This window comes from Balearica regulorum, chromosome Z (genome assembly GCF_011004875.1).
Source record: "Balearica regulorum gibbericeps isolate bBalReg1 chromosome Z, bBalReg1.pri, whole genome shotgun sequence".
Taxonomy (NCBI): Eukaryota; Metazoa; Chordata; class Aves; order Gruiformes; family Gruidae; genus Balearica; species Balearica regulorum.
In genome coordinates this window covers 50268516-50295268 of record NC_046220.1, presented here as the reverse complement: position 1 = coordinate 50295268, position 26753 = coordinate 50268516, and the positions used below count along the sequence as shown (strand labels likewise).

Here is a 26753-nt window from a genome sequence, read left to right as displayed (position 1 = left end):
TCACCACCACCAGTGTCACCCCCCACACACACTCTGTCACCCGCGTCCGTGTCCCCCCCAAACCCCCCAGGGTGCTGCAGCCGCGTGGACGGGACCTGGTGGGGGTGGGGACTTTATTGGGGGGGGTGATAATGGGGGGGGGGGGTGACAATAGGGGGGTGCCACGCGTGACGGGGGGGGTGCCACGCGTGACAGGGGGGGTGCCACGCGTGACGGGGGGGTGCCACACGTGACGGGGGGGGGTGCCACGCGTGCCCCCCCTCAGGGCAGCGGCCCCACGGTGCCGTAGAGCCGGGCCAGGGACCGGCTGAGGGACGGACCCAGGTTCCTGCGGGGGGGGGGGGGGGGGGGGAGCACCCCGCTGTGGGGGGGACCCCACAGGTGACGGGGGGATCCCCCGTGGGGGTGGGGGGGTGGGGGTGTCTCACCGCTGCAGGGGGCCGCACCGGATGGTGCTGAGCAGGGTCTCGCGCTGCCGGGGGTCGGTGCAGTCGCTGTAGGCGGCCATGAGGCTGGGGGGGGTGGGGGGGTGGGTTATTGGGGGGGGGGGCACACCCCCACACCCCCGGGTCCCCATCCCCCACCGCAGGAGTTCGGGGGGGGGGAGGGGCAGCTCTCGCCCTGGGGTACCCAGGTGGCCGCTGAACCCCGGGGAGGGTCCCAGCCCCCCCCCCCCCGGCCCCTCTGTTCCCACCCCCCCCAAACCCCCCCCCGTGCCCCCCGATCCCCTGAATGCCCCCAACCCCCCTGTACCCCCGAACCCCCCCAGCCCCCCCCGTACCCCCAACCCCCCCCATAACCCCTCCATTCCCCAGCCCCCCCCGTGCCCCAACCCCCCCTGTACACCCAAACCCCCCCCGTACCCCCAAACCCCCCCGTACCCCCAAACTCCCCCCGTACCCCCAAACCCCCCCCCATCCCCCCAAACCCCCCCGGACCTGGCGGGGGTGGGGAAGCGGCGCAGGATGGCGGCCGCCCTCCCCCCACTGAGCCCCCCCAGCTGCAGCAGCTGCCGCGCGAAAACGTCCCCCACGGTCTGTGCCTGGGGGGGGGAGGGGACGGACACCCCAAAATATCCCGGACTTCAACTCCTCCGGGCTGCTCTGGGCCCCCCCCAGCCCCTCTGCTCCCCCCGGGATCCCCCCAGCCCCCCCCAGGACCCCCTTAGCCCCCCTTTGGGGACCCCCAGCTTCCCCCAGCCCCCCCCAGGACCCCCTTAGCCCCCCTTTGGGGACCCCCAGGCTCCCCAGATCCCCTTTGGGGACCCCCAGCTCCCCCCAGCCCCCCCCCCAGGACACCCTTCGCCCCCCCCGAGCCTCCCCAGCTCCCCTTTGGGGACACCCCCCCCCGAGACCCCCCCCGGCCCCCCTTTGGGGACCCCCAGCCCCCCCGAGATCCTCCCAAGGCTCCCCCAGCCCCCCTTTGGGGACCCCCTTTGCCCCCCCCCCGAGCCTCCCCAGCTCCCCTTTGGGGACACCCCCCCCGAGACCCCCCCCAGCCCCCCTTTGGGGACCCCCTGCCCCCCCGATCCCGCCCCCAGCCCCCCTTTGGGGACCCCCAGCCCCCCCTTAGCCCCCCCCCCCGGCCCCCCCACCTGGTTCTTGCCCCCCCCCGAGCGCAGGCGCTGGAAGGGCAGGAGGGCGCAGGGAGCGCCGGGGGGTTCGGGGGGGCCCCGACCGGCCACGTCCCCCCACCACGCCCGCAGCACCCGGCCCTGGGGGGACGGGACGGGACACGGGTCAGTGGGGGCACAGGGACCCCCCCCCATCACCCCAATGACACCCCCCCCCCGTGTCCCCCTGTGCCCCCCCATCCCCGTCACCCCAATGACACCCCCCCCGTGTCCCCCTGTGCCCCCCCATCCCCGTCACCCCAATGACACCCCCCCGTGTCCCCCTGTGCCCCCCATCCCCGTCACCCCTCTGTCCCCCCACCCCCTGTCCCCCCGTGCCCCCCCACGTCCCCCCGTGTCCACCCCCCCCCCCGTGTTCCCCCACCCCCCGTGTCCGTACCCCGTAGCGGCGCCGCAGCTGCTCCCCCAGCACCCCCAAATACGCGGCCGATTCCCGGGGTCCCCCCGTTCGCTTCACGAAAAAACCATCCACCACCTGCAGGATACGGGGGTCCCCTGAGCCCCCCCACTCCCATGGGACCCCCCCCACCCATGGGACACCATCACCACCCCCACCCCCCCGAACTCCCCTCCCCCCCACTGGGGTGCCCCCAAATCCCGGGGTCCCCTTGGCGGGGGGGGGGTGTCACTCAGGTGAGGGTGCCCGAGGGGTGCTGGGGGCGTCTCTGGGGGTCCCAGGGGTGCTGGGTTCCGTGGGTGCTAAGGGGGGGGTGTCTCAGGGGGGGTTCTGGGGGTCCCATGGGTGCTGGGGGGGGGAGGTCCCATGGGTGCAGGGTGGCCCCAGGGCATCCCAGGGGTCCCAAGGGCTCCCCAGGGTGCCAGGGGGGTCCCCATGGGTGACCAGGGTGTCTCGTGGGTGCCAAGGGGTCTCTGCGGATGCTGGGGGGTCCTGTGGGTGCCAAGGGGTCCCATGGGTGCCTGGGGGGCCCCTGGGGGTGCCAAGGGGTCCCGTGGGTGCCCAGGGGGTCTTGTGGGTGCCAGGGAGTTCCATGGGTGCTGGGGGGTCCCCAGAGTGCCGGGAGGGGGGGTGTCTCATGGGTGCCAGGGGGTCCCATTGGTGCCGGGGGGTCCCAGGGGTGCCGGGGGGTGCCGGGGGTACCTGGGTGCTGGCGGCCGCTTGACGCAGGATGGGGAGGGGGAGGGGCAGCCGCTCGCCCCCCCCCGGCTCCTCCAGCAGGTAAACGGGCTGGCGCAGCCCACAGCGCCCCAGCCGGAACTGGGGACCCCGGGGCACCCCGTTACACCCCGGGGCACCCCGTTACACCCCAGGGCACCCCGGTGCCTCCAGTTACGCCCCAGGCCCCGTTACAACCAGTGCCTCCCATTACACCCAGTTATACCCCAGCCCCCGTTACACCCAGTGCCCCCAGTTACACCCCATGCCCCCCAGTAGCCCCCAGTTACGACCAGTCCCTCCCAGTCTTTCCCAGACCCCTCCAGTCCCCTCCCAGTCGCTCTGAATCCCCTCCCACTACCCCCTAGTCCCTCCCAGACCCCCCCAGTCCCCTCCCAGTTCCTCCCAGTCCCCTCCCAGTGCCCCCCAGTCCCTCCCAGTGCCATCCCAGACCTCTCCCAGTCCCCTCCCACTACTCCCTGCTCCCTCCCAGTCCCCCCCAGTCCCCTCCCACTACTTCCTAGTCCCTCCCAAACCCCTCCCAGTCCCCTCCCAGTACCCCCAGTCCCCTCCCACTGCCCCCCAGTCCCCTTCCAGTACCTCCCACTGCCCCCCAGTCCCTCCCAGTGCCCCCCAGTCCCACCTTCTGCTCCCGGTACCGCCCGTCGCTCAGGCTGTTGCCCAGATCCGCCGCCGCCTTCCGCTCCACCACCACGTCCAGCGCCAGCTCCCGGGGGGGGCGCCCTGGGGGCGGGGCCAGCGCCTGGTCACACCCCCGGCCCCGCCCACACAGCCAGGCCCCGCCCACACAGCCAGGCCCCGCCCACACAGCCAGGCCCCGCCCACAGACCAGAGCACACAGTGGGACCTGCTGGGGGCGGGGCCAGGGCCTGACCCCGCCCACCACCACAGGGGCGGGGCCGGCACTTGGCCCCTCCCCTGAGTTCTGCCAAGGTCTATTGGGCAGTGACAGTGCCTGGCCCCGCCCCCAGCTGCATGGAGGTGGAGTCAATCCTTTGACCCCGCCCCCAAACTACACTCCCACCCACCGGCCCCGCCCATCGAGCCTGGCCCCGCCCACACCCCCCCTCTGGGGGTGGAGCCAGCGCCTTGCCCCGCCCCAAGCACCACGCCCCACCCTCCCCAGCTCTTCCGGGGGTGCCATGGGGGCGTGGCCAGCGCTTGGCCCCGCCCCAACTCCCTCCAGGCTCCACCCCCTCCCCACCGCTACTCGAGCCCCGTCCCCTCCCTTGGCCACGCCCACCCCCACGGCCACGCCCACCTGGGGGCGGGTCCTTCTCGCGGGCCACCCAGAGGAAATCCCCGACGTGGAGGCGGCGCAGGAGCAGCGGGACGCGGCCCCGCAGCAAGGCCGGCACCCGGCCCCCCCCGGGCCCCCGGCTGCGGGACAGCGGGGACCCGTCACCGGGGGGGGCACACCTTGGGGGGGCACGGGGGGGGACAGCGGGGACCCGTCACCGGGGGGGGCACACCTTGGGGGGGCACAGGGGGACACGGGGGGGACAGTGGGGACCCGTCACCGGGGGGGGCACACCTTGGGGGGGCACGGGGGGACACGGGGGGGGACAGTGGGGACCCGTCACCGGGGGGGCACACCTTGGGGGGGCACAGGGGGACACGGGGGGGGACACTGTGGACCCGTCACCGGGGGGGCACACCTTGGGGGGGCACAGGGGGACACGGGGGGGGACAGTGGGGACCCGTCACCGGGGGGGCACACCTTGGGGGGGCACAGGGGGACACGGGGGGGGACAGCGGGGACCCATCACCGGGGGGGACATGGAGGGCACAGGGGGACATGGCGGGGGGACACGGGGGGGGACAGCGGGGACACATCACTGGGGGGGACATGGGGGGGGACACTTTGGGAGGGAACAGGGGGACACGGGGGGGGAGCAGCAGGGACCCATCACCGGGGGGGACATGGAGGGGACAGGGGGACATGGCGGGGGGACACAGGGGGGACAGCGGGGACACATCACTGGGGGGGACATGGAGGGGCACAGGGGGACATGGGGAGGGACACGGGGGGACACTTTGGGAAGGAACAGGGGGACACGGGGGGGAGCAGCAGGGACCCATCACTGGGGGGGACACGGGGGGGGACGACAGGGGGACATGGCGGGGGGACACGGGGGATGACACACCTTGGGAGGGGATGGGGGACATGGGGGGGGGACAGAAGGGACCCACCAGTGGGGGGGGGGGATATGGGGGGGGACGGGGGAGGGGGACATGGGGGGGAGAATGGGGACCCATCACCGGGGAGGACACCCTGGGGGGGCCAACAACGCCATGGGGGGACAGAGGGACACCCCGGGGGACACACACACCCCTGGGATGGGGACGGGGGGGATGGACAGGGACATCCCAGGGGGGAACAGGGGGATCCCTGGGGGGTGGGTGGGGACCCTGGGGGGTCCCTGTGGGGGGGGGGAACACAGGGACACCCCGGGATGGGGACGGGAGGGGGGAGGGGACAGACACCCGTTGGCCTCGGTGATGTCAGCGCAGAGGATGATGTCAAACTCGCCGGGTCTCAGCTCGAACTCCACCTCGGGGTCAGACCTGGGGGGGGGGAATCCAGGTGTCCGGGTGACACCCCTCCCCCCCCCCCAGGGCACCCACCCCTTTCCCCCCGGGGGGGACCCAGGTGTCCGGGACTCACAGGGGGGAGGGGGACAGGGGGGTCTCCTCCCCCCCCAGCAGCTCCACCGACGCTTGGGGCGGGGCTTCCAGGGCAGCCGCAGCCAATCGTTGGGCCAGGATTTGACCTCGTGGGGTCAGCGAGTACCTGGGGGGGGGGGAGGGAGGAGGGGGTGACCAGGGGGGTTCCTGGGGGGGCACCCAGGTGTCCAGGGTGGGGGGGGACACCCGGAGTCTGGGCATACCGGGGGGGGCGTCCGCTCCGCTGCAGCAGGTCCCGGCGGAGGAGGGTGCCCAGAGGCCCTCTGGGGGCTGCCTGTGGCAGAGGGGGGGACACGCCATGTCACCCCCTCCCCCAGCACCCTCGGGGGGGGGGGGGTGTCACATCGGACCCACGAGGGGGGGAGGGGCAGGTCTGGATGGGGGAGGGATGTAGGTGCTGGTAGCACCTGCTCCCCGTTCACTCTGGTCCCTACTGATGGTCCTTACCAAGGTCAAGGGTCGATCGCAGAGGGGCTGGGCCTGTTGCAGAAGCTCCATCTCTGGGAGGGGCTCTGAGCTCTGGGGGTGGGGCTTCAGGTGAGGCCAGGGGCGGGGAGGGGGGGCTCAGGCATCCTGGCCCCGCCTCTGGGGGTTGCGGGTGCCTCAGTTTACCTTGTGCAGGGTCAGCAGGAGGGCGTGGGCCCCCGAATGGGGGAGGGGCCGGTAGTCACGGGGGGGGGCGGCGCTGTTGGGGGGGGGGAGGGGTGAGAGACTTGGGGGGTGGGGGGAGACCCAGGCGTGCGGGCTGGGGGAGGGGTGATGATGCTACTCACTGAGGGTGGGGCCAAGGGGGTCTCCGGGCCCCTCCCCCCAGCGGGGGGGCTAGGGGGAAGGCCTTGCTCTGGGGGGTGGGTGGGGGGTGGTATGCAAATCAGCATGCAAATCAGCACGCAAATCAGCACAGACATCGTTATGCAAACCAGGCCCATTGGATCTGTGGGCAACCTGGCCCCGCCCACCCAGCCCCTCCCCACCCATAAGGCTCCACCCCCACAGACTCCACCCCCCACAGGCTCCACCCCCACAGGCTCCACCCTCCACAGGCTCCACCCCCCACAGGCTCCACCCCCACAGGCTCCACCCCCACAGGCTCCACCCTCCACAGGCTCCACCCCCCACAGGCTCCACCCCCCACAGACTCCACCCCCCACAGGCTCCACCCCCACAGGCTCCACCCTCCACAGGCTCCACCCCCCACAGGCTCCACCCTCCACAGGCTCCACCCCCACAGGCTCCACCCTCCACAGGCTCCACCCTCCACAGGCTCCACCCCCCACAGGCTCCACCCCCACAGGCTCCACCCCCACAGGCTCCACCCCTCCACAGGCTCCACCCCTCCACAGGCTCCACCCCCCACAGGCTCCACCCCCACAGGCTCCACCCCCATGGTCCCTGCCAGGGGCTGCTGAAGCCACGCCCACACCTGACCCCACCCACTCCTGAAGCACCACCCACCACAGTCAACACCCATTCCCGAGGGCCCCGCCCACTCGTAGCCACGCCCACTCCTCCGAGGCCCCACCCACTCACACAGTGCTTGTGGAGACCGGTGGCCTCCCCTCAAGCCCCGCCCCCTCTCCCATGCCCCGCCCACCCCCCACCACCCCTGCAGACATTGGCGGGGACAGCAGCAGCTGAAACCGCCGCGGTTGGTGATCTCCCCCAAGCCCCGCCCCCTTCCCTACAAGCCCCGCCCACCGGCGCGATGCTGGCGCAGGCGCAGATCGAGGCGGCGGCAGAGGGCGGGGCCGAAGTGCTGCAAGATGGCGGCCGCCCGCCCCGAGCGCAGGGGCAGCGGGTACCGGGCCAGCGAGCGCAGCGCCTGGGGAGGGAGAGGGGAACGACAACGCGTGGGACACCCCCCCCCCCCACCCCCGGCTACCTGGGTCCCCGCCACTCCCACCCGTGGGCCCGACCCCGCTAACGCACCCGCTCGTAGGCGCCTCTCGCCATGGTCCCGGCGGCCTCATCCCGCCACTCCCGGAGCCAGCGGGTGAAGAGAGGGTTGGGAGGGGGGCGAGGACGGCGGCGGCGGCGGGAGAGGGGAGCGGAGGCCTCCGGCATGGCGGCACCTGAGGGGGGGGAACCGCTCGGCGGGAGCTCCCGCCGCCGGCACAGCGGCGACCTCTGACCCGGAAGTGTCTTTCTAAGCGATGCGGCCGCTCTAGACCGCCAGGAGGACTCGCTCGGCTGCTCTGGAGGACTTCACACACACCCACCCACCCCCCCCGCCCCCCAACTGCCCCCCCGGAACCGGCTCCAGCACAGCAAAACTTTTATTGTTTAGAAAACTTTTACAAACAAATTTAAAGGGGGGGGGCACCCCCAAAATAACACAAATTTCCCCCCGTGGGGGGGGAACACCCCAAAAATCCCCCACTTCCTCGTGGGGGGAGGGACAATATCAGCGCAGTCCTGGGGGAGGGGAGAGGGGCACCCCCCCACACCCCACACCCCCCCCGACGCACCGCTGGGCAGTTTTGGGGTGATGGGAGGGGGGGCAGCACCCCGAGACACCCCCCCTGGGATGGTTGGGGGGGGAGGGGAAGGAGGGGGCACCCCAGAATGGGGTTGAAGGGGAGGGGAAGGGGGGGCACCCCAAAATGGAGTTGGGGGGGTCCCCAATCCCTGGGGGGGGGGGGGGCAGCACCACAGTGTGGGGTGGGGGCGAGGCTGGTGTGATGTGGGTGGAACCCCTGGTTTGCTGAGGATGGGGGAGAGTTTCGGGTGCTGGGAGGGAGTATTGGGGTGCCGGGGGGGGGCACAGGTGGGTGTTGGGGTGCAGGGGGGGTGGGGGGGGCTCAGAGGAAGGCGTCACACCACTCGCGCAGGCAGCCGGCGCAGTCCCGCGACTGTTTGGCGTTGGCCCCGCACGTCTCCTTCAGCCACTCGCGGAAAAGCTCCTCGTCCTTGCGCAGCACCAGGAACTGCCCCAGCACCACGTAGGCCTGGGGGGGGACACACGACACGGACACACACAACACGGGGGGGTCACCCCGGTGTCCCCGAGTGCGTGTCCGTGTCCCCAAGGGCAGCCCTGTGTCCACACACAGCCCCCCCGGGGATGGGGTTGTCCCCATCACACTCTCCCCCAAATCCCTGACGCCGCCTTTGGGACACGCACAGCCCCCCCCCCCCACACCTGCACCTCCTGGGGTCCCCCCTCACCCCCCTGGGGACACCCCCACCCTACTGGGGACCTCTCTGAGGACCCCCCCCCCACCCCCTTAGGGACACTCCTATCCCATGGGTAACACCCCCACCCCCCTGGGGACACCCTTATCCCATTGGGGACAGCCCCACTCCACTGGGGACCCCCTTGGGGACCCCCCCACTCCCTTTGGGGACACCCCTATCCCATCAAGGACATCACTGTCCCCTTAGGGACATCCCCACCCCCCTGGGGACACCCTTATCTCATTGGGGACACCCCCACCCCACTGGGGACCCCGCTATCCCCCTAGGGACACCCCCACCCCCCAGACACCTCCCGGGGCCACCCTCCTTCCGCCGGGCGGGGTGTCCCCGTGTGTCCCGTCCCGTGTCCCCCGTGTCCCCCCCTCCCCGCACCTTATCGAAGCCCTTCTCCTCCAGCTTCTTGCCCAAGACGTCCCCGATCCCGGCCAACGTCCCCACCGGTTTCTCTCCCATCGGCTCAGCAACAAAGTCCCGGTGTTTCTGCGACGTCGAGGACATGGCGCCTGTGGGGGGGGACACGGGGGACGGTGAGGGCCGCGACACCCACCCGGGGCGCAGACACGGGGATCCCGCGGGAACGGCCCCGGCCTTTGGTCTTGGGGGGGGGGCGCGGCTCGGGGACCCCCCTGGGGACACCGGGGACCCCCCTGGGGACACCGGGGACACCCACCCCCCCCCCCCGGGACCCTCCCCCGCCCCTCACCGCCCCCTCCCGCCGCTCTCAACCGCCGCTCCCGCCTCAGGCCTCTGCCGCTGCCTGCGCCTGCGTCCTGACGTCACTTCCGGCGGCGCCGGGGGTGGGGCCACAGGCAGAGTGGCCAGTGGCCGCCAAGTATCATAGAGACGAGAGACAGAGCGGCCGCTCGAAGAGGAAGGGACGCGAGCCGCTCTAGGGTGGGTTGAGGGGGCATAGAGAGCGGAGGGGACCGGGCGTCTCCGGGGGTGTCGTGTCCGTGGGTCCCCCCCTCGCCCCGCTGTCCCCCTCCTTCCTCCCGGCATTTCCCCACCCCCCTGAACGTTGCCCAGGCCCCCCGCCCCCCCTCATCCCACCCGATTTTTCCCAGAGGATCTTCAAAGAGGCCAAAACCGGCGACGCTGGCCCAGTATCGGTGCAAAAAAAGCGGGTTTTTTATTAAATTCATGGGGTTGGGGGGGGGGGGAAGGATTTGGGGTGAAAAAAGGGGATCTTAGGGCAAAAAGGGGAGATTTGGGGCATAAAAAACCCCCAAAAGGCTCAAAAATTCACAATAGACAAATCGCATTAAACCCCCTGAAATTCTGAGCGTGGATTTGGGAGAATTTGGGAATAGAATTGGAGGGGGTGGGGGGGTGATAGCCCCGCCCCCTTCATGCATATGGATGAGCTGTGGCAGGACAGCAGCACCGCACCAGGTCCTGTGGCCCCGCCCACTATGCAAATTGACCTCGGCGATACTCCGCCCCTATGCAAATAGCACCGCCAACCCCCGTCGTTGCGGTGCAGCCCCGCCCTGTATGCAAATTTAGCCCAACAGGCTCCACCCCCTCACTGGAGGAGCCACGCCCATCATGCACACATCCCGCTGCGAGGCCACACCCCCTCCACGCAATTGGCTGAGCGGTGGCAGCATGGCCACGCCCCATATGCAAATCGAGGCCAGCAGGCCACACCCCCTCCCTTCAGGACTCACTTCAGCAGGGGTTCCCACGGGGGGGGGGGGGGGGGCGCTGCGAGAAATTGGGGGACCCCACACTTCCCATTGCCCCCCCACTTTGTGCCTCCTCCCATTTTGTGGGCCCTGCACCCCCATTCTCCCCCCCCGCCATTTTGTTTCCCCCCACCCCCCCTCTTGTGCCCCCCTCCCTCCATTTTTGGGGCACCCCCTAAGAATTTGGGGCTTTCCTCGCACATCAGGTAACTCCCTTTATTCGGGGTACACCCCCCCCCTTGAGGGGGAATAACGCCTCAGCCCTGCTTTGGGGGGCCCCCCATTTTTGGAGGAACCCCCAAAAATAAATTGGGGGTGCAGGGGGGGACCCCCAACCCGCAGCTCCGCCCCCCCCCCCCTCAGGTCTCCTCCTCGCTCAGCAGCATGTTGGGGATCCCCTTGGAGATGGGGAACCGGCGCCCCGAGTCCGGGCACTGCAGGACCCCCTCCAGCACCTCCACCTGGCGGGGGGGGGGGGAAAGAAGGTCAGCGGGTGCCCCCTGGGTTTTGGAGACACCCCACCCCAGGTTTTAGGGATCCCCCCCTGGGTTTTAGGGACCCCCCCGCAGGTTTTGGGGACCCCCCCCCCCACCTCCAGCAGGACGTGGTGCACCCGCCGCAGGAAGGGCTCGTCCGCCTCATAGTCGGGGGCGGGTTCGGGGGGCAGCTCTGAGGGGTGCCCCAACTTTGGGGGGGGGGGGGAGGTGAGGGTCAGGGGGGGCTGTGGGACCCCCACAAAATCCCCCCTGCCCTGGGGGGAGTGTGGACCCCCCCAGAATTGCCTCTCCCCCCAAACCAGCTCTTCTTTGTAGACTCCCCCCAAACCAAAGACCCCCCCCAAACTGATACTCCACCCCCAAAGCCACGGCCCCACCCCCCAACCTCTGGACCCCCCAAAACCAAGAATCCCCAAATCAGGACACCCCCCCCAACCATAGCTCCCTGAAACCAGCCCCCCCGGAGCCCCCCCAAAACCAGGAACACCCCCCCCCCCCAAACCAGCCCCTCCTCCACCGCAGCCCCGCTCGGGACCCCCAAACCGGACACCCCCCCCCCAAACCGGGGCGCCCCCGAGCACCCCCAAACCGCAGCCTCCACCCCCCCCCCCCCCACTCACGCTCTCGGCCGCCTCCAGCAGCGCGGCCCAGCGCAGCCGCGGCACCAGCCGCGCTACGAAGGCGGCGTTGAACGGTACCGGCCGCACACGGACCTCCGAGGCCTACGGGAGGGAAACGGGCCGGTTACCGGAGGGGGGGGCCGGGGGCTACCGGGGAGGGGGGCGGGACCAGCGGGGGGCGTGGCTTAACGGGGTGGGTGGGGCTTCCCAGTGAGGGGCGGGGCCTGGCTGAGGAAAGCGAGGCCTACCCGGAGAAGAGCGGGGATTACTCGGTGAAGGCGGGGCCTAATCGGTAGGAGGTGTGGACTTCTCCGGGAGGGGCATGGCTTGCCCGGTGAGGGGCGTGGCCGTACCTGGATTTGCAGGGGGAAGCCGCCGCCGGGCCGGAGGCCGCGGACGTGGGAACTGAGCAGGTTGTGGGTCAGCAGCTTCATCCCGCTACGGCCGCCGTTTTCCGCTTCCGGTGCGCGTCACTTCCGGAGGAAGGAGGCGGGGAAGGCGCCTGCGCGGTACGCGAGTATTGCTGGGGGGGCGGGGCCGTTGCCGAGGTAACGCCGGGTCTTTGAGGGGCGGGACCTGGGGCGGAGGGGGCGGGGCCTGGGGGCGGGGCCAGTCGGAGGGGGGGGGTGTCCTGGGAGACACACCCCCCCCCCCCCCAGGTCCGGATGCTGCTGCCCACCCACAGGGACCCCCAAAACCACCTGGAACCGCCCCAAGTTCCCCCCTCACCCCCCCCCCCAAGTCCAGCTGGGGGTTATGGGTTTGTGACACCCCCCCTTGCCAGCCCCCCAACCCCAGGTCACCCCCAAATCTTCAGCCAACTCCACCCCCCAACTCAGACACCCCCCCCCGGCCTCCCCCACCCCCAAGATGGAGGCAAAGGCAGGGGCACAAATGCAGCTCATTTATTGGGGGGGGGGTGGGGGGACACAACACACACTGAACCCCAAAACCCCCCACAGGGCCAAGGGGGGATACCCCACCCCAGGGACCAGGATTAGTGCCAAGGGCCCCCCCAAAATGGAGTGTAGAGGGGGGGAAGGGACCTCCCCAAAGCCCCAGGGGAACGGGGGGAGCGGGGGGCACCTGCAAAACGGGACTGAGGGGGAGAGAGGGGGTGGGATGAGCACCCCTGAAAATGGGGAATTGGGTGCTGGGGGGGTATAAGGCCACACGTAGGTGCTGTAGGTGCCCCCCAGGTTCTGATGGGTGCTGGGGTTGGTGGGTCCCTTTGTCCTGTGGGTGCTGAGGTGGGTGGGGTGGGGGGGGCACCCTGCTCCTGCCCCACAGATGCCGTAGGGCAGGGCGGGCGCTATGGGGCGTAGGGGAAGCTGATCAGCAGCCCCTCGTAGGGCAGGAGCTCGAGGGCCCCCAAGTCAACGTGAGGGTCCTGGGGGAGGGGGCGGTGGGTGCTGAGGCGCAGGGTGGCCTTGGGGGGCAGGCGGGGGTCCTTCAGGGCCAGCTCGGTGATGTGCTGTCCTCCGGGATTCAGGACCACCAGGAACCGCTCGCTCTGGTCCCAGCTCCGCAGAAAAACGGCAGCCCGGTCGGAGGGGATGGCCTCCACCTCCCCCAGCGACAGCGACCGCTCCCGCACCCGCAGGGCGCCCAGGCGGCGGCACAGCTCCAGTCGCTGCGCCTGCGGGGAGAGAGGGGTTAACGATGGCGGGGGGGGTGTCACTGCTGAGACCAGGCCCCTTTAAGGACAAAACGGGGTGTTGCCCCTTTAAGGACACAGCCTGACCCACCGCCTTTTTAAGAATACATTCTGGAGCATTGCCCCTTTAAGAACAAGCCTTGTTGTGTTGCCCCTTTAAGAACAAGCCTTGTTGTGTTGCCCTTTTAAGAACAAGCCTTGTTGTGTTGCCCCTTTAAGAACAAGCCTTGTTGTGTTGCCCCTTTAAGAACAAGCCTTGTTGTGTTGCCCCTTTAAGAACAAGCCTTGTTGCGTTGCCCCTTTAAGAACAAGCCTTGTTGTGTTGCCCTTTTAGGAATAACCCCTGTTGTGTTGCCCCTTTAAGAACAAGCCCTGTTGTGTCCCCTCTTTAAGAGCAACTCTCAGAGCATTGCCCTTCTAAGGACATAACCCGCAGCATCGCCCATTTAAAAACCCCCCACACTGCTCGTTGGGGGGGAGGGGGGGGGGAAGGCGTTGGAAGCGGCCCCACACCCTGGGATATTGCTCCTTTAAGACCGAGCCATCAAGGCAGAGCTCCACCCCCTTGGGGGGGTGGCGGGTGAGGACACGCCCCCTTTAAGGGCGACTGGGCCATTGCCCTTTTAAGGCCACCCCTGCCCATTAGCAAGGCCCCGCCCCCTCGCCCCGCCCACCTCGGTGCTGTTCTGCTCCTCCCGGATCCTCTCCACCACGGCCCAGGGCATCGGGGTCAGCTGGGGGGCAGAGGGCAGGGAGAGGTCAGAGGGCACGGCACCCCCAAATCCCCCCCCTTCCCCCCCCCCCCCCGTTACCTGCCCGCGGTCCCCGGGGGGGTCGGTCAGGCCCAGCTCGTCGCCGTAGCTGAGGACGGGGGTCCCGGGGAGGGCGGCCCAGAGCAGCAGCAGACGTTGGGGGGCGCGGGGGGGGCTCAGCCCGGCCAGGTGTCGCCAGGGGGACCCCACCTGGGGGGGGGGAGGGGGGGCATGAGGGGGGGGTGGGGCACAGAGGGGGGTTTTGGGGGGGCAGGGGGAGTTGGGGGGCAGGGGGAGGGCTTGGGGGGGCACGAAGCGGGGGTTGGGGGGCACAAAGGGGGGTTTTGGGGGCACAAAGGGGGGTTTTGGGGGCACAAAGGGGAGGTTTTGGGGGCAAAAAGGGGGGTTTTGGGGGCAAAAAGGGGGGTTTTGGGGGCAAAAAGGGGCATCGGGGGCACAAAGGGGGGTTTTGGGGGCACAAAGGGGGGTTTTGGGGGCACAAAGGGGAGGTTTTGGGGGCAAAAAGGGGGGTTTTGGGGGCAAAAAGGGGCATCGGGGGCACAAAGGGGGGTTTTGGGGGCACAAAGGGGGGTTTTGGGGTGCAGGGGGTTGGGGGGCACAAAGGGGGATTTTGGGGGCACAAAGGGGGATTTTGGGGGCACAAAGGGGAGGTTTTGGGGTGCAGGGGGTTGGGGGGCACAAAGGGGGGTTTTGGGGGCAAAAAGGGGGGTTTTGGGGGCACAAAGGGGCATCAGGGGCACAAAGGGGGGTTTTGGGGTGCAGGGGGTTGGGGGGCACAAAGAGGGGTTTTAGGGTGTAAAGGGCAGGGCACAAGGGAGTGGTTGGGCGGCAGACGGCAGGGTTTTGGGGTGACTCACGCTCCAGGCCAGGGGAATTTTGGGGCGCAGGAAGTTCAGAAGTTGGGGGGCGAGGGTTTCGGGGGGGGGGTCGGGCCCCAGCGCCTCCAGGAAGGGCCCCAGCACCAGCCCCAGCCCCGAGGAGTTGAGCAGCTCCAGCAGCTGGGGGGGGTCCTGCAGGCGGGTGCCCCCCATCAGCACCCTAAAAAAATAGGAAGGGGGGGTGTGTGTGAAGAGAGTCGGGGGGACCCATGGGTGCCCCCCTTCCCCCAGCAGCACCCTGCAGGGGAGCACCCAGATTTTTTTGGGGGGGGGGGGGATGTGACAGACCTGGGGACGCCGTCAGAGCTGTGCTGCTCTGTCAGGTTCCTCCACTCGGCCACCACCGAGGGCTGGGTGGGGGGGAAAGGGGGTGTCACCCCACGGCACCCCACAAATCCCACCCCACAGATCCCACCCCACGGCACCCCACAGATCCCACCCCACAGATCCCACCCCATAGCACCCCACAGATCCCACCCCACGGCACCCCTGAGGTTGGGGGGGCAAAGATCGTGCCATAGCACCCCTCATTCCTTCCTTGGACCCCCCCAGCCCCCCATTCCCACCCCCCTGGGTCGTCCCCAGGTTCCCCCCCCCCCCCCAAGCCCCCCATTTCTGCTCCCCAGATCCGCCCCCCCCAGCCCCCTATTCCTGCTCCCCCATTCCTGCCCCCCCAGGTCATCCCCCCAAGCCCCCCAGGTCTGCCCCCAGCCCCCCCCAGCCCCCCATTCCCAGCCCCCAATCCCTCCCCCAGCCCCCCATTCCCACCCCCCCCATTCTTGCACCCCAGTTCCCCCCCCATTCCTGCCCCCAGGTCCCCCCCCCCCCCCAATTCCTGCCCCCCAAGTCCGTCCACCCCCCCCCCACCTGCAGCTCCTCGATGCCGTCCAGGAAGAAGCCGGCCACACCGCGCTCCAGCCACACGCTCAGCGCCCGCTGGGGGCGGGGGCGGGGGGGTCACCGCTCTGCCCCACGGCACGGCACCCCCCTGCCCACCCCCCCCACCCCCATAGCTCCCCCCACTCCATGGGCCCCACAGGTCCCATCCCCCACACACCCTATAGGCCCCACAGCTCCCCCCCCCCCCACCCCACAACCGCCCACCCCCACAGAACTGTCCCCCAAACCTTCCACACCCCATAACTGCCCCCCCCCCCTCGCCGTGGGGCGCCCCACGCACCTTGACCTTCTCCTGCAACCCCAAATTCTCGGCAACGTTCTCACCGAACCAGGTCTGGTTCCCCAAATAATTGGGGGTCAGATCCAGAATCACTTGCAGTCCTGGGGGGCGCAACAGGGGAGAGGGGGTGTCAGGGCACCCCCAAACCCCTCAAGACACCCCCCTCCAGACATTTGGGGTCTCCCCTAATTTTGGGGTATCCCCCCTTTTGCGCCCCCCACTCCGTGCCTCCCCCCAGTACCTCTCAGCACTGCGATCCCCTCCCCGTTTTTAGGGTACCCCCCACATTTGGGGACCCCCCCACCCCGTTACCAAAGTCCTGCCCTTCTCCCCAAGTTTTGGGGTGCCTCCCGGCCAGTTTTGGGGTGCCCCTCACCCTTCTTCTTGGCAGCCTGCAGGAGATCAGCAAAGTCCTGGAGGGAGCCCAGCAGCGGGTCCAGCTGCTCCAGGGACAAGTTTTCAGGGTCCCCCGAGGTTTGGGGGTGCAGCGGCCCCAGCACCAGCCCCCGCATCTGCAGCCCCGCCACGTGGTCCAGCCGCTCCGCCACGCCTTGGGGAAGGGAGGGGGAAAAAGGGGGTGAACCCCAATTCTGAACCCCGCAGGGTACCCCAAAAGAATTCTGGGGTCCTAACACCCCCCCAGGGGTCCCCCAAAGGCCCCCCAGGACCCCAACCCCCTTCCCCAGGGATCCCCAAATTCCACATGAGGGGGGCTGTACCCTAATCCTCCCCCCCCAGTGCTCTCTAAAGTGCTCATGGTGACCCGAACACCACCAGAAGTCCCCAAAAATGCTCCCTGGGACCCCCCAGGACACTAAGGGGGGTGTCTGTACCCCAATTCTCCTTCAGGCGCCCCCCCCAAATGCTCCTGGGGACCACAACACCCCCAGGGGTTCTCCAAAAGCCCCTCAGACATCCTACCCCCCCCCGGCTGCCTCCTGACCCCCAAAACTCCTGGGACCCCCAGGATCCCCCCGGGCTCCCCCAAAACACCTCCCAGGTCTGAGGGAACCCGGAACCCCTAAATTCCCCTCCCAGGCTTGGGGGGGGTCCCCTAAAACCACCCCCAGCCCCCCAAAACAGCTTTGGGGTGGAGAAAACCCCCAAACCCAGCCCCCCACCCCTCTCAACTTGAGGATTTCCCTTGGGAGAGGTGGGGGGCTCTCACCAGGATTTGGGGAACCCTCTCCAAAACCACAGGCCCCCCCCAAAGCGCGGGGAGGGGGAACCCAAATGCTGAGTCACTGCCCCCCCCCCCCCGGCTGATGAAACCGCTGGGGCAGCACATGGAGCCTTTTTCTTGGGGGGAGTCAGTAATTTGGCAGCCCCTGCCCCAAAAAAATGGGTCCCTTGGGGACCCCCCAACTACTGGGGGGTTACGGGGGGGGGGGGTCCCCACTTCCTGGCCCCCACCCCCAAAAAACCCTCAGTCTTTTTTGGGGGGTGGGGGTGATAATCAGTGGGACGTCCCCACCCCACATGCCTGGGGACAAGATTTGGGGGTACAGGGGGGCTCCCACTACCCCCCACCCCAACACCAGGGTCCCCTTGGGGGGGGGGTGTCCCCAACACGGGGGCACGTCCTCCCTTAAAACATCCCAATCCCCCCCCACCCCCCAATTCCCTCTCACCTTTCAAATCCTTGGCAAAGGGGCCAGGGGGTGCCCGATAGAGCCCCCCAAGTTCCCACCAGGTGCGGGGGGGCAGAGGGCGACATCGGGGGGCTCGGGCGACGATGGCGGCGGCGGCCCCCAACATCCCCAGCCATCCCAGCCAGAAAAGGAGGAGGAGGATGGTCCGAGCCTTCGCCCAGGCAGGGGCCCCCGCCGCCTGCAGCAATTCCTCTTTCCCCAACCCCGTAAATTTACAGCCCCCCAAATTTTCCCCCCCTCCTAATTCTTCATCTTGGGGGATTTTCACCAGCCCATTTTTTTCGCCAATTTGGGGGGGCACAGGATCGGGCCGGGGGCGACCAGGGTCCCCCCTTTCTTCATCCTCCACCGCCGCCGCCATCGGTTGTTTCTCGGCTTCCAGCGTCGACAGCTCCAGGTCACGGGGGGGGGATTCAGCGTCCGCCTCCATGGTCTGGGGGGGGGGGGGAGGAAGAGCACCCCAAAAGATTTAAAGGGACGTGCTCCTGCACCCCAAGAATCCCCCTGAGTACCACAACACCCTCAGGAGGCCCTAAGACCCCCCCAAAGGCCCACCCAGGGCACCCCAATACCCCTAAGTGACCCTGAACCCCCCCCACAGGGCACCCCAGTCTCCTTAAGGGGCCCTGAACCCCCTCCTAGAACACCCCAATATCCCTCAGAAGACCCTGAACCCCCCCCAGGGGATCTGAATCCCCCTAAGGGACCCTGAACACCCCCCCCCCCGCGCACCCCAACTCCCCTAAGGGACCCTGAACTCCCCCAGGACACCCCAATGCCCCTCAGGAGACCCTAACCCCCCCCCAGAGCACCCCAATACCCTCAGGGAGGCCCCCCAAGGCCCCCTGCAGCCCCAGACACCCCCCAGGGCCCCCCCAATACCTTTCGAGGGAGCTCTAGGATCTTCCCTGCACCTCAACACCCCCCTGAGCACTCCAAAAACCGTGAGAGAGCCCCAAAGAACCGCCGGGTACCCCAAAACCCCCCAGAGCCCCCCCACTACCTGCGCCGCTTTGCTGCTGACTAAACTAACGAGGGGGCGGGGCGGGGCGCCGCCTTTTATACCCCGCTCGCGCCCCGCCCACTCCCGCCCTCGCCACGCGCCCCGCCACGCCCCCGGCGCCGCTGAGGCGCCTGGCCTGGGCGGATCAAAGTGCACGAGGCCGGGGGGGGGGCGGCTCCCGGTCTGGGTTCGGGGGGGGGTAACGGAGGCCCCGCGGGAAATGGCGGGGGGGGGGGGGTTGTCCCCCGTCCTCTCCGAGCGGGGGAGCCCCGAGTCTGCGGGTCTCGGCCCCTCTCCCGCCTCGGGGGGGCCCCGCCACCCCCCGTCCCGTACAAGGTGTGTTTCCCCCCCCCCCCCGACCCGAACGCGCGCCATTTTGTTGCACCCCCAACGAGCCGCCATTTTGTTGCACCCTAAGGGCGTCGCCATTTTGTTGTACCCCAAGGGAGACGCCATTTTGTTACACCATAGGGAGCCACCGTTTTGGGACACCCCCAGCCGACGGCCCGAATGGGGTCTCCTGAGGGGATCCCCGTATCCCCGCTGCCTCTCGGCGTGGTAGATCCCCGGTGTCCGCTCCCCCTGGGGTGTCCGAGCCTCTGGGGAAGTCCCGAATGGTGCGGCCTCGTCTTGCTTCCCCCCCCCCCCCATGGAATGGTTCCTCCTGGATGCTCCCCCTCCTCCATAGCAACGCCCCTCACTACCAGAAATGCCTCTTTGGCGACAGCCAATCAGGAACGTGCCCTGTTGCAGCATGGTCCCTTTCCGGAAGTGGCAGAGGCGGGATTTACAGTGTTGCCCTGGTGATGCTCCGGAAGTGAAGCTTCGCTCCCGGAAGCGGTGGCGGCGCGGCCATGGGCTCCTCGAAGAAGCACCGGGAGCGCGGCGGGTCCGAGGCGGCCGAGGAGGCTCCGGCGGCGGCGGGAGCGACCCCGACGGGGGGAAGCAGCACCGCGGGACGGCCCCGGGAGCACCGCAAACACCGGCACCGCGGCGGGGAGCGGCGGGGGAAACGCAGCCGTTCCCGGGGGGAACGAAGTAGCGGGGGAGGCGGCGGCGGCTCCGGTGGCGGCTCCGGTTCTTCTTCCTCCCGTCGCGGTGGGCCTGAAGAGCCGGGAAGGAGCGGCCATGGCCGGGGAGGCGCCGAGGCCGAGCGGCGGGGGAAGAGGGAACGGCGGGAGGAGCGGGAGGAGCCCGGTGAGGCGGGGGGGGGCGGTTGTGGGGTGCTGGGGGGGGTTGTGGGGTGCAGGTTTGGGTGGGGCAGCACTCAGAGGGGCCCTGGGGGGTTTTGGGGGGTCCTGGGGGTCCTGGGGGTGCAGGTTTGGGTGGGGCAGCACTCAGAGGGGCCCTGGGGGGTTTTGGGGGGTCCTGGGGGTCCTGGGGGTGCAGGTTTGGGTGGGGCAGCACTCAGAGGGGCCCTGGGGGGGGTTGGAGGGTCCTGGGGGTGCAGGTTTGGGTGGGGCAGCACTCAGAGGGGCCCTGGGGGGGGTTTGGGGGGTCCTGGGGGTGCAGGTTTGGGTGGGGCAGCACTCAGAGGGGCCCTGGGGGGTTTTGGGGGGTCCTGGGGGTGCAGGTTTGGGTGGGGCAGCACTCAGAGGGGCCCTGGGGGGGGTTGTGAGGTGCTGGGGCGTCCTGGGGTTACATGGGAGGTGATTTGGGGGGGTGGAGAAGGAGCCGCCCCCCCCCCCTTCGTTAATGACCCCCCAATTAATTAACTTTTTCCCAGCCGCAGCCCCCAAGGCCGCTGCAGCCGAGTCGTCTCTCAGCGTGGAGGAAACTAAGTGAGCGACCCCCCCCCCCCCACTGACACCCCATTTGGGGAGGCACCCCTGCCCCCCCCCCACTGCGTGACACCCCTTTGGGTTCCCCCCACCCACCTTTCCCCCCCCTTTCCAGCAAACTCCGCGCCAAGCTGGGGCTGAAGCCGCTGGAGACAACAACCGTCAAGAAAGGTGAGCGGTGCCACCACCACAAACTGCTCCCTGCCCCCCCCCACCACGTTTGGGGGCACCCAGCACCCATTTTCTAATTTTTGGGGTGTTCCCCCCCCCCCCCCTCCCTGACAGAGGCTGGGACCAAGGAGGACCCGGTGGCAGCTGATGTCATCAACCCGTTGGTGCAACGGCAACGGGAGGAGATCCGGGAGAAGTTGGCGGCCGCCAAGGAGAAACGGCTTCTCAATCAAAAATTGGGGTGAGGCACCCATGGGTGGGGGAGAAAGACCCTTCCCTGGGGGGGGGGGTAAAGCCCCAAATTTTGGGGGGTTTTACCCCAAAATATCTGTAGGAAGATCAAGACGTTGGGAGAGGATGACCCGTGGTTGGATGACGCGGCCGCTTGGATCGAGAGGAGCCGGAAGCTGCAGCAGGAGAAGGAGTTGGCGGAGAAGAGGGTGGGTGCGGGTGGGGGCGATCCCAGGTGTCTGGGGTGGCTCCTTCTCCCTCCGCACGCCCCCCCCACGAATAATTTTTGGTTTTTTTCTCCCGTTGCTTTGGGGTGATCTGTAGTTTGATGAGAAGTTTTATGGGCGTTACCCAAACAAATGATGGTTTTGGACCACGTGCTTCCTTTTTTGGAAGCGTTTTTGTTGCTTTTTGGGACAGAATTAGTTGGGTTTTTATTTCATTTGCATGTCCCCAGCGTATTTTTGTGCCACCTTAGTATGATCGTTGAGTTGTTTGGCTGCTGGTTGAGCTCTTGGTTGAGCCACCAAACCCCCCTGAGATCCCATCTGGAGAGTGGATCTCCAGCCCCCATCCCATCCGCCACCTTCTCTTCATCCACCGGGTGGCTGATTTGCTTGTAGAAGGTCATCAAGTTAATTAAGGCAACGCAGGAACTTGCCTTGACCACAGTTGATGGTCACGTTGGCGTTTAGATGTTCTCAGTAGAATCTGGTTGGGGTTCTTCAACGTTTGTCCAGGCGTTGAGGTTAAATGGGACTTTTTGGGGTGTTTAAGATTGCTGTATGAATCTTTATGCACCAAAATAGGGTCAACGGGGACCTCCTGAGTGTCCCAAAACCTGTGGTAGATGGTTGAGAAGGTTCTTCCTGCCCCGCATTGATGTGTTTGGGCCCCACGTTGACTTCTTTAGCGCTCTGGGATGGTCCCACCGCTCTTTGTGGTCTTGGGAACATCCAACTGGTTCAACTGGTCCCTTTCCTATTCCAGGCCAAGCTGCTGGAGGAGATGGACCAGGAGTTCGGTGTCAGCACCTTGGTGGAGGAGGAGTTCATGAAGAGGAAGAGGGTGAGTTGGGGACAGGTTTGGGGACTTTTAGGGACACCTCGGTCCTCAGCCTGACCTCCCTGTGTCCCCCCACCCCAGGACCTCTACAGCTCGCGGGACCTGCAGGGGCTGACGGTGGAGCACGACCTGGGGGCCTTCCGGGAGGGGGAGACCCTCGTCCTCACCCTCAAGGACAAGGGTGAGCTGGGGGGGGACACACAGGGAGGGGACGTGACGTCCCCAGGTGACGCAGAGAGGGGACGTTTGGTGTGTGAACCCCTCGCAAAGGGGATAATGGGGCCGTGATGTCCCTCGGGGGACGCAGAGAGGGAACGTGACCTGCCCACCAAGGGGACATGGGGCCTGTCACCTCCCCCAAAACGACAGAAGTGGGGGGGGACACGGTGCCATGTCCCCCCCCCCGGTGGCATGTGGTGTCACCCGTGTCCTGCCGCTGCCCCTTGCTCTGTCCCTGTGTCCCCCCGCCCTGGGTTGGTGCTGTTCATCCCGTCCCTTGGTGTCCCTCGATGTCCCCAAGCCCCGAGCCACGTCCCTCGGTGTCCCCGTCCCCCAATGTCCCCAAGCCCCATCCCTGTGTCCCTTAGTGTTCCTGTGTCCCCAAGCCCTGTCCCCCGGTGTTCCTGTCTCTTGGTGTCCCCAAGCCCCATCCCTCGGTATCCCTGAGCCCCATCCCCCCGTCCCCTGGTGTCCCCGTGTCCCCAAGCCCCATCCCTTGGTGTCCCCGTCCCTCGGTGTCCCCAAGCCGCATCCCTCACTGTCCCCAAGCCCTGTCCTTTGGTGTCCCCGTTCCCCCGATGTCCTTAAGCCCCATCTGCTGGTGTCCTCAAGCCTTATCCCCATGTCCCTCAGTGTCCCCAAGCCGCGTCCCTTGTGTCCCCATCCCTCAGTGTCCCCAAGCCGCGTCCCTAGTGTCCCCAAGCCACGTCCCTTGTGTCCCCATCCTTCAGTGTCCCCAAGCTGCATCCCCCAGTGTCCCTGTCCTTTGGTGTCCCCAAGCCCCGTCCCCATGTCCCTGGGTGTCCCCGTGTCCCTCAGCCCCGTCCCTGGGTGTCCCCATGTCCCGTCCCTCGGTGTCCCCAAGCCCCGTCCCCACGTCCCTGGGTGTCCCCATGTCCCTCAGCCCCGTCCCTCGGTGTCCCCAGGGGTGCTGGAGGAGAGCGAGGACGTCCTGGTGAACGTGACCTTGGTGGCCGAGGAGCAGGCGCAGGAGAACGCCGAGCTGCGCAAGAAGAAGCCGCCCTACGTCCCCTACGAGGACGAGGACCCCGCCGCTGCCCCCCAGGTGTGTGTGTGTGTCCCCCACCCCGTGTCCCCACACCCTCCGCCTGTCACGTCCCTCCCCAGCAGCGTTTTCCTGTGTTTTCCCGTGTTTTCCCGTGTCACAGGGCCCCAAGGAACACGTGGTGCTCCCCAAATACGCCGACCCCCCCCAGCGCCCCTCCTTCCGCCTGGGGCCGCAGGGGACGACGCCGGGGGGGGGTGGCCTTGGGGACCCCCGGCAGCAGCCCCCCGCCTCTGGCCCTGCCCCCCAAAGCCTGGAGTTGCCCCCCCTCCGCCTGGCCCCCGAGTACCTGACCCCCCAGGAGATGGTGAGTCCTTTTGGGGGGGCCTGGAGGGAGATTTGGGGGGATTTGAGCCCTTTTGGGGGGGGTCTAGGGAGGATTTGGGGGGATTTGAATCTTTTTGGGGGAGCCTGGAGAGGATTTGGGGGGATTTGAGCCCTTTTGGGGGGCTCGAGAGAGGGACTTGGGGGGGTTTGAATCCTTTTGCGGGGCTCAGGGGGGATTTGGGGGGGGGTGAGTTCTTTTTTGGGGGGTTCGGGGGGGATTTGAGTCTTTTTGGGGGAGCCTGGAGGGGATTTGGGGGGATTTGAGTCCTTTTGGGGGGCTCAAGAGGGGGACTTGGGGGGGTTTGAATCCTTTTGCGGGGCTCGGGGGGGGATTTGGGGGGGGGTGAGTTCTTTTTTGGGGGGTTCGAGGGGGATTTGAGTCTTTTTGGGGGAGCCTGGAAAGGATTTGGGGGGGATTTGAGTCCTTTCGGGGGGCTCGGGGGGGATTTGGGGGGATTTGAGTCCTTTTTGGGGAGGCCTGGGGAGGGATTTGGTGGGATTTGAGTCCTTTTGGGGGGCTCTGGGGGGATTTGGGGGGTTTGAATCCTTTTGGGGGGCTCAGGGGGGGGATTTTGGGGGGTTTGAGTCCTTTTTGCGGAGGTCTGGGGGGATTTGGGGGGATTTGAGCCCTTTTGGGGGGGTGCGGGGGGATTTGGGGGGGTTGGAGGTATTTAAGGGGGGAAGTGGAGGGATTTTGGGGGGTGTGGGGTGATTTGAGCCCCTTTTTGGGGTTTGGGTCCATTCTGGCCGATTTGCCTCATTTTGGGGGGGGGGGGACAGCGGGTGAGATTTTGGGTTTAATTCAGGTGGGATTGGGTCAGTTTGGGGAGCATGGAATTTTTGGGGGGTACGTTTGCAAATCTCATTATTTCGAGAGAGAATTTTGGGGGGGACAGGGAGAGAGTTCACTTTCAGTATTGGGGGGTTGGGGTGAGCGTGAGGTCTGGTAATTTGGGGGGGGGGGGTGCTCTAAGCCAGGGGCATTGTGGGTAACGGGAGGACCCCCCCCAAATCCCCCTGCCCCCCCCCCAGAGCGTGACCTTTCGGAAGACGCGGCGCCGGGTGCGTCGACTCCGGCGGAAGGAGAAGCCACTTCGTGCCGACGACCTCCTGCCCCTGGCCCCGGGTGACACCCGCGGGGACTTTGGCTCCAGGTGGGCACCCATGGGTGCTGGGCGGGGGGGGGGGGCATTCCTAGGGTGCTGGGGGGAATCCCAGAGGGTGTTGTAGGGAGGACCCATGGGTCCCAGAGGGCGTCTTAGGGTGCCGGGGAAGGTCCTAGAAGGCACCTATGGGTGCTGCGAGGGGCCCAGGGGGCACCCATGGGTGCTGGGGGAACTCCTAGGGTGCTGGGGAAGGTTCTAGGAGGCAGCCATGGGTGCTGGACGGGCTCATAGGTTGCTGGGGGGGTCCCAGGGAGCACCCATGGGTGCTGGGGGGGCTCCTACGATGCTGGGGAGGGTCCTAGGTGGCACCTATGGGTGCTGGGGGCAGGGGGGACACCCAAGGGAAGGTTTGGCTTTCAGTCTGGGGGTGCCAGCAGGAGCACCCAAGGGTGCCAACGGCAGCACCCAACCCCCTTCCCCCTGCCCAGGTCACGAGGTCGAGGCCGTCGGGTGCAGGAGGATGAGGAGGGTGCAGAGGGGGAGGGGGACCCCGACGCTCCCCCCACCCCTCCCCCCGGGCCCCCCCAGCTCCCGTCCGACGACACCCGCCTGGAGAGCATGGACATCAGCAGCGAGGGTGCGGGGGGGGCATGGGCTGGGGGGGGGCACCCATGGGTGCACAGGTGGGGTCTGGGGGGGGCAGGAGGGCACTCATGGGCGGGAGGGGGGGGATGGGAGGCACCCAGGGGTGCAGAGGTAGGGGTGGGGTGGCACCCATGGGTGCATAGGTGGGGTCGGGGGGGGGGGCAGGGGAGCACTCATGGGTGCAGAAGGGGGTCTAGGGGGCACCCCCGGGTGTGGAGGGGGGTCTGGGGGACACCCCCAGGTGCAGAGGGGGGGTCGGGGGGCAGGGGCCACCCATGGATGCTGCGGTGGGGTCTGGGGGCCACCTATGGGTGCCAAGGGGGGGGTCTGGGGGTGGGGGGCACCCCTGGGTGCCCTCCTGAGGGATGTGTGTGTCCCCCCCCAGAAGAGACGCAGGGTCCGGCCTCGCCGCCGGCGCTGGAGGAGGACGAGGCGGAGCAGGAGCTGCAGAAGCAGCTGGAGAAGGGCCGGCGCCTGCGGCAGCTCCAGCAGCTCCGCGAGGGGGGGGGCGAGAAGGTCAGCACCCCCAAATCTTCCTCCTGACACCCCTACACACCCCCCTCCAGCACCCACAGAATGCTATGGAACCCCCAAACTGTGGGGGGGGGACACCCTCACAGCACCCCCCCCAGCACCCACAGAGTCTTATGGATGTCTCAAATGGGGGGGGGGGGGACCAGGCACCCAGCACCCCCAAAACCCTGCAGCCCCCCCAGATGAGGGGACGGGGGGCATCCTCATAGCCCTCTCTCCCAGCACCCACAGAGTCCTACGGCCCCCCCCAAACCAAGGGGTGGGGGGACCCTCCCAGCCCCCCTTTCAGCACCCATGAAGTCCTACAGACACCCCAAACTGTGAGGGGGGGGGGCAGGCACCCAGCACCCCCAAAACCCTGCAGCCCCCCCAGATGAGGGGATGGGGGGACCCTCCCAGCCCCCCCTTCAGCACCCATAAAATCCTATGGACACCCCAAAATGTGAGGGAGGGGGGGCCCAGGCACCCACCCCCCACTGACACACCCCCCCCCCGCCCCCCAGGTGCTGGAGCTGGTGCGGGGGGCTGGGGGGGCCCCGGGGCCGGACCCCCGAGCGGGGGCCATCGTCTTCAACGCCACCTCGGAATTCTGCCGGACGCTGGGCGAGATCCCGACCTACGGGCTGGCGGGGAACCGGGAGGAGCAGGAGGAGCTGATGGTGGGGGGAAATGGGGGGCTGGGGGGGGGAAATGGGGGGGAAATGGGGGGTTTGGGGGGGGAAATGGGGGGCTGGGAGGGGGAAATGGGGGGTTGGGGGGGGAATGGGGGGGAAATGGGGGGCTGGGAGGGGGAAATGGGGGGCTGGGAGGGAATGGGGGGGAAATGGGGGGCTGGGAGGGGGAAATGGGGGGCTGGGGGGGGAAATGGGGGGTTGGGGGGAATGGGGGGGAAATGGGGGGCTGGGAGGGGGAAATGGGGGGTTGGGGGAGGAATGGGGGGGAAATGGGATTTGGCAGGGGGGCTGGGAGGGGAAATAGGGGGGATTGGGGGGAATGGGATTTGGGG

General features: G+C 68.2%; 5 protein-coding genes across 8 annotated transcripts in view; 1 reads left to right on the top strand and 4 right to left on the bottom strand.

Annotated features, from left to right (window-relative positions):
* Nucleotides 1-200: 200 nt before the first annotated feature.
* On the bottom strand, nucleotides 201-7562 carry MUS81 (MUS81 structure-specific endonuclease subunit). 2 transcript variants are annotated; one of them, XM_075740507.1, is made up of 16 exons: nucleotides 7386-7562; nucleotides 7155-7278; nucleotides 6230-6297; nucleotides 6069-6141; nucleotides 5904-5975; nucleotides 5660-5730; nucleotides 5437-5562; nucleotides 5256-5336; nucleotides 4030-4148; nucleotides 3391-3491; nucleotides 2733-2849; nucleotides 2013-2108; nucleotides 1595-1714; nucleotides 939-1042; nucleotides 429-512; nucleotides 201-328 (listed from the first exon to the last, which is right to left on the bottom strand). In XM_075740507.1, exons 1-16 carry the CDS (start codon nucleotides 7424-7426, stop codon nucleotides 262-264), a joined length of 1464 nt encoding a protein of 487 aa, XP_075596622.1. In that variant the 5' UTR covers nucleotides 7427-7562; the 3' UTR covers nucleotides 201-261. The 2 variants fall into 2 exon arrangements, with proteins under 2 accessions (XP_075596622.1, XP_075596623.1); XM_075740508.1 differs by lacking the exon at nucleotides 2013-2108.
* A 634-nt stretch (nucleotides 7563-8196) lies between these two features.
* Nucleotides 8197-11027, bottom strand: BANF1 (barrier to autointegration nuclear assembly factor 1). 2 transcript variants are annotated; one of them, XM_075740398.1, is made up of 3 exons: nucleotides 10935-11027; nucleotides 9027-9157; nucleotides 8197-8404 (listed from the first exon to the last, which is right to left on the bottom strand). In XM_075740398.1, the coding sequence occupies exons 2-3, from the start codon at nucleotides 9150-9152 to the stop codon at nucleotides 8258-8260; spliced, it is 273 nt and encodes a 90-aa protein (XP_075596513.1). In that variant the 5' UTR covers nucleotides 9153-9157; nucleotides 10935-11027; the 3' UTR covers nucleotides 8197-8257. The 2 variants fall into 2 exon arrangements, with proteins under 2 accessions (XP_075596513.1, XP_075596512.1); XM_075740397.1 differs by lacking the exon at nucleotides 10935-11027 and adding an exon at nucleotides 9358-9468 and having other exon boundaries at nucleotides 8199-8404.
* On the bottom strand, nucleotides 10545-11958 carry TRMT112 (tRNA methyltransferase activator subunit 11-2). Its single transcript, XM_075740396.1, has 4 exons — nucleotides 11813-11958; nucleotides 11460-11561; nucleotides 10935-11027; nucleotides 10545-10803 (listed from the first exon to the last, which is right to left on the bottom strand). Exons 1-4 carry the CDS (start codon nucleotides 11891-11893, stop codon nucleotides 10702-10704), a joined length of 378 nt encoding a protein of 125 aa, XP_075596511.1. The 5' UTR covers nucleotides 11894-11958; the 3' UTR covers nucleotides 10545-10701.
* Nucleotides 11959-12348: 390 nt separating this feature from the next.
* SLC3A2 (solute carrier family 3 member 2) overlaps nucleotides 12349-26753 on the bottom strand; it is a 311934-nt gene continuing 297529 nt past the window's right edge. The window contains exons 1-10 of one of the 2 annotated variants that reach the window (XM_075741120.1): nucleotides 18482-18602; nucleotides 17579-18032; nucleotides 16324-16497; nucleotides 15948-16048; nucleotides 15635-15703; nucleotides 15056-15117; nucleotides 14747-14927; nucleotides 13929-14078; nucleotides 13791-13850; nucleotides 12349-13098 (exon numbers count right to left, since the gene is read on the bottom strand). In XM_075741120.1, coding sequence (XP_075597235.1) covers nucleotides 12772-13098; nucleotides 13791-13850; nucleotides 13929-14078; nucleotides 14747-14927; nucleotides 15056-15117; nucleotides 15635-15703; nucleotides 15948-16048; nucleotides 16324-16497; nucleotides 17579-18029 — 1575 coding nt within the window. In that variant the 5' untranslated portion in view covers nucleotides 18030-18032; nucleotides 18482-18602 and the 3' untranslated portion in view covers nucleotides 12349-12771. Of the gene's footprint in view, nucleotides 13099-13790; nucleotides 13851-13928; nucleotides 14079-14746; nucleotides 14928-15055; nucleotides 15118-15634; nucleotides 15704-15947; nucleotides 16049-16323; nucleotides 16498-17578; nucleotides 18033-18481; nucleotides 18603-26753 lie in introns of those variants that run through there. The other variant, XM_075741121.1, reaches the window with a different exon arrangement.
* SART1 (spliceosome associated factor 1, recruiter of U4/U6.U5 tri-snRNP) overlaps nucleotides 19416-26753 on the top strand; it is a 7995-nt gene continuing 657 nt past the window's right edge. The window contains exons 1-13 of the mRNA XM_075740381.1: nucleotides 19416-19799; nucleotides 20329-20383; nucleotides 20499-20554; nucleotides 20669-20795; nucleotides 20889-20994; nucleotides 21776-21853; nucleotides 21932-22031; nucleotides 22996-23135; nucleotides 23239-23442; nucleotides 24495-24616; nucleotides 25057-25205; nucleotides 25599-25729; nucleotides 26251-26406. Of these exons, the coding sequence (XP_075596496.1) occupies nucleotides 19457-19799; nucleotides 20329-20383; nucleotides 20499-20554; nucleotides 20669-20795; nucleotides 20889-20994; nucleotides 21776-21853; nucleotides 21932-22031; nucleotides 22996-23135; nucleotides 23239-23442; nucleotides 24495-24616; nucleotides 25057-25205; nucleotides 25599-25729; nucleotides 26251-26406 (1767 nt within the window). The 5' untranslated portion in view covers nucleotides 19416-19456. The remainder of the gene's footprint in view (nucleotides 19800-20328; nucleotides 20384-20498; nucleotides 20555-20668; nucleotides 20796-20888; nucleotides 20995-21775; nucleotides 21854-21931; nucleotides 22032-22995; nucleotides 23136-23238; nucleotides 23443-24494; nucleotides 24617-25056; nucleotides 25206-25598; nucleotides 25730-26250; nucleotides 26407-26753) is intronic.